General features: G+C 37.0%; 1 protein-coding gene across 1 annotated transcript; it reads right to left on the bottom strand.

The window, feature by feature from the left end:
• Positions 1-347: 347 nt before the first annotated feature.
• LOC137031675 (CMRF35-like molecule 5) lies at positions 348-3,809 on the bottom strand. The gene is made up of 6 exons (XM_067402810.1): positions 3,692-3,809; positions 3,232-3,555; positions 2,616-2,723; positions 2,407-2,502; positions 1,719-1,774; positions 348-1,591 (listed from the first exon to the last, which is right to left on the bottom strand). The coding sequence occupies exons 1-6, from the start codon at positions 3,732-3,734 to the stop codon at positions 1,331-1,333; spliced, it is 888 nt and encodes a 295-aa protein (XP_067258911.1). The 5' UTR covers positions 3,735-3,809; the 3' UTR covers positions 348-1,330.
• Positions 3,810-4,037: the final 228 nt, after the last annotated feature.

Here is a 4,037-nt window from a genome sequence, read left to right as displayed (position 1 = left end):
TAGTGATTTTAACACACTTGGTAAAAAGATGTATGGAGTCTACTCTCCGGTCTGACCCCACCCCTCTATTTACCTGATTATTGGTTCAGTTTTCCCTCTTTACATGCCTTGTTTGTCACATCAAACATGAATTCACACACACAAGCACAGGACCAGTAAGAATATGCGAGTGTCAGGGCTCTGTCACAAAACCAAGAAACACACTTGACCGAGGTGACAGAACCCTGACACTGCCTGAACAAAAAGAATTAAAACAACTTGAGCATATAAAACATTTCAGTCCTTTCCACACTGACCTCTGATGGACAACACATGAAATTGAACCAAAACAATGAATTACACTTCCGTACATCTTTATTAAATCAGTGAGGTTACAGCAACAAAATATGATGGCAAAGTGATGCAGAGTCTAACTTTAACCTGCTGAAGACTTTATAATGATTGAAATAACAAATGAAGTGCATGTATTTTTGTAGTTGCAACATTTAAATTGAAGAAATGTCATGATATTACAGGTGTGTGCTGTCTTTAATGTCAGGAAAAGCCATTAACGAAGGTTTGAGACTGCAGCCAATCAGTAGCATCATGATGTCATTGTCCTGATATTGCAATACAATTACGGAGTTTAGGAAAGAGAAAAAAACAAAAAAAACATTTACATTCATATATTTCTTAAACTGTACTATTTTGCAAATTATATAATACTACATTTATATGCATTTATATTTATGTGTGTCACGGTGGACGACAACCAATGCCGCGTCTGCGTCACTTCACAACGTCCCGACAGAAAGACTGTCATGTTCAATTTTTCAGTTTTAATTTTTCTCTCACATCTGTGATGTTGACCAATAGCAGCACAGATGTTCTTCTGTACACAGCTTTCAAACATGGTGAAATGAAAGAGAGACATTGGTACTGCTAGGTGGAATTATGCAGTGGAGGAAATGTTAGAGAAACAATACTCCTGCCTTTATGATGTTTCCTCAAGAGACTTCCAACAAAAACAAAAAAATAAAGATGATAAATGCTGATAAATGCTGGCGAATTATAGCAAAGACACTTCAGCAACTGGAATTAGCATTAAGCTAATACAGACTGCTTCAGTAGCCATGGATTGTTTACACTCATTTCTGGAACTCAGTCGCTAGTTTCGCCTTCTCGACATCACACACACATATAAAGACAAGCAATGGTTGGTTGGGAAGCAACGTAGAGTCTGACATATTTCTTTCCACTACATGACAAGAATTTTTAGTCAAGAGTGGGTCACAACAGACAAAAATATGGTGTAGTCTGACTCATCAGGTGTTAGTGTTCAGTCAGTTGTTCAATCAGTGTTGTGATAGATCGACTCTTGAGCAGAATCAGCTGTGAGACACTGATAAATATCGCTCTGTCTACTGGCGTTGAGTTCTGTGTAGATCTGATCCAAATTCTGACTGTTTGTCACTGCAGAAGTAACATTTGTGTAGTCGAGGTCTGTGTCGGTGTTCACAGGTCTGTGAAACTCATTTTCTGCAGAGATATTATCAATTTGAGCTGTGCGTGAGTTCGGCAGGCCAGTCGGGTTCCCTTCATCATATTCATTCTGTAAATTGGAAGAAGGAAATGATTGCTTCATCATTATTGAGTAAGAAAGTGAACCTTGACATTTACTTGAGAAGAACTACAGTTTATAATAATGGAAATGTTCAACGTAGATGATCCTGACTCACCTCTTCTCCATTTCCTAATGTCAGATGAAGCCCTTCAGTGGAGGAGGAGACCGGACCTGTGGCAGATGAATGTGATTTAAGTTTCAAAACTTACACTCTTTAAATTCAGTCATGTTAGCTTGAATCCAGATGTTGTGTTCAACGTCTCAATTGTTTTGTTTAGACAGAAATAATCTGACTTAAAATAATCTGAACAATAAGAAAGCTCCAATTTACAAACCCAATAGTTTTAATCTGAATGATTAGATTTCATGTAGTTTTCCCACATTAGGAACTAAAAATTGCTACTCTGTCCAAATTCACTTGTATTTACTCACATGTTCATATATTGTTTGTTGTTGGCTGTTTATTCAAGAAAAGTGTGCAATCTTAGTTTTACTTGATCTCATGTTACAGCACATTTGACACTATAGTTCATGAAATCCTGCTAGAGCGTTTAAGACTGTGGGCATGGACTCAAGGGGATGTTCTTAATTGGTTTGCTTTATATCTTAGAGGGAAAATGCTGTCTGTTGATTTGGAAAATGTTCTTCCTCTTCTAGTCCCATTAAATGCGGGGTTCCACAAGGATCTATACTGGGTACAGTTTTATTCTCAATTTATATGCTTCTTTTGGCCAGTATTTGTCAGAAACACAACATATAAATTTAAATGTTCTGTAGAAATAAATGTGATTGAAAAATATTACCAAGAGTCTGCTTTTTCTTTCGTATGGCCACAATAAGCAATACAGCACCTATCAGGAGAAAAACCAAAACCCCTGCGATGATGATACCAAATGAACCTGAGAAGAAAAAAAATAATAAATATATACACTTTTCAACTGGTTCACAGGATTGAATGAAAGATCTTTACATGAGAGAGAAAGCAGCGAGTGAGGTGTGTGGAGATGTTTACCTGTGTCAGGTGAAGAAGTTTGGGGTAAAGGGGTTTGAGGAGTCAGTGGAGCTGATGTGCTTGTAGAAAAAAATGGGCTGATAGTCGAAACCTCAGTCGTCTTCTTATCTAAAGGGGTGACAATAAGGATGGACTAGAATTCAATTATTATACTAAAGCATTAGCAAGCTAAAATGGATACAGTTTTACACACACCATGACCACTTGTCAGCACTGACTTTGTCAGTTATGGCACATTAGATCTAGCATTCATCCCGCTTTAAATCAGATACACATAAAGATAAAGTTGTGCAGTAAGACTACACTTATTTGAAGAATTATCAATAGACATGAAGAGAGATGTGTGTGTGTGTGTGTGTGTGTAAATTACTTGCGTCTGTGCAGTGTCTCTGACAGTACTGTCAGTTTAATTACTTCAAAAACAGCGATCACCTCATTGCTAATGAATATAATTAAGCAATTAAATGATGAAGCTAATTTATTGATATAAAAATTGCAGGAGAGCATTGATACGTTTCTGTTCTTCTGAATGTTTCTGTGTGTGCAGCACAACCTTCGATATCTGCTGCTAATTCATTTACATTTCTATAATAGGAGGTCAAAATGAATCACTTACCCTCTTTTACCAGCAACAAAATCTTTAAATAGACATCAGGAGCAAAAGCCCTCTTCACAGCACACCAGTATTGTCCTTCATCCTCTGTTCTCAGATCAGTGATGGTGACGGTGAAAACTCTCTTCTTCTTGTCGTCAGTCAGAGAGAATCTCTTTTCTTTAGCTGGAGATCCTGATTTAACCATGATGTGTTTAATTCCAAAGCTACACTCGCCTTTACAAAAATACTTTGAATATGATTCATATCCAGATTTATATGAGCATCTGATCTCAACTCTCTCTCCTCTGTGTCCTGTAACTGTAACTCGAGCTCCTACAACAACAGCTGAAACACAAATATCATTAGCCGGGATTAGCATATTTACAATATTAAGAAATACGGACTGCTGGTTGAGGAATACAAGACCAGCTGAAAATGAGAGAATTCATAAAACAGTCACACAAACGAATCTTGAACTCACCGATATGAATGCAGGGCCAGAGAAGAAGAATAAGGTTCCACATGGTGAAGATTTAAGGCACTTTTTGACTAAATAAAATCCTTAAACACTGACAAACGTCTCTTTCTTCCGTGCTGACACACAGTATGGTGCAATGCTTAACTTCTCCTTCCTCTTAATCTCCACATCCATTCCCATGTCCTAAAATATCTAAAAAAAAAATTGTCAGCATGTTAAAACAATGTAACCAGAGCTTTAGCTCTGAACATATTTCAGTGTTATTTGTTATGTGTTCTCAGAAAGTATTTAGACACTTCACTCACACTTAAAATGTTAATGTCATTGCATAGATTTAATATCAAACTCT

Source organism: Chanodichthys erythropterus, chromosome 12, assembly GCF_024489055.1.
Source record: "Chanodichthys erythropterus isolate Z2021 chromosome 12, ASM2448905v1, whole genome shotgun sequence".
NCBI classification, from domain to species: domain Eukaryota; kingdom Metazoa; phylum Chordata; class Actinopteri; order Cypriniformes; family Xenocyprididae; genus Chanodichthys; species Chanodichthys erythropterus.
This window is presented reverse-complemented; position numbering and strand designations above follow the sequence as displayed.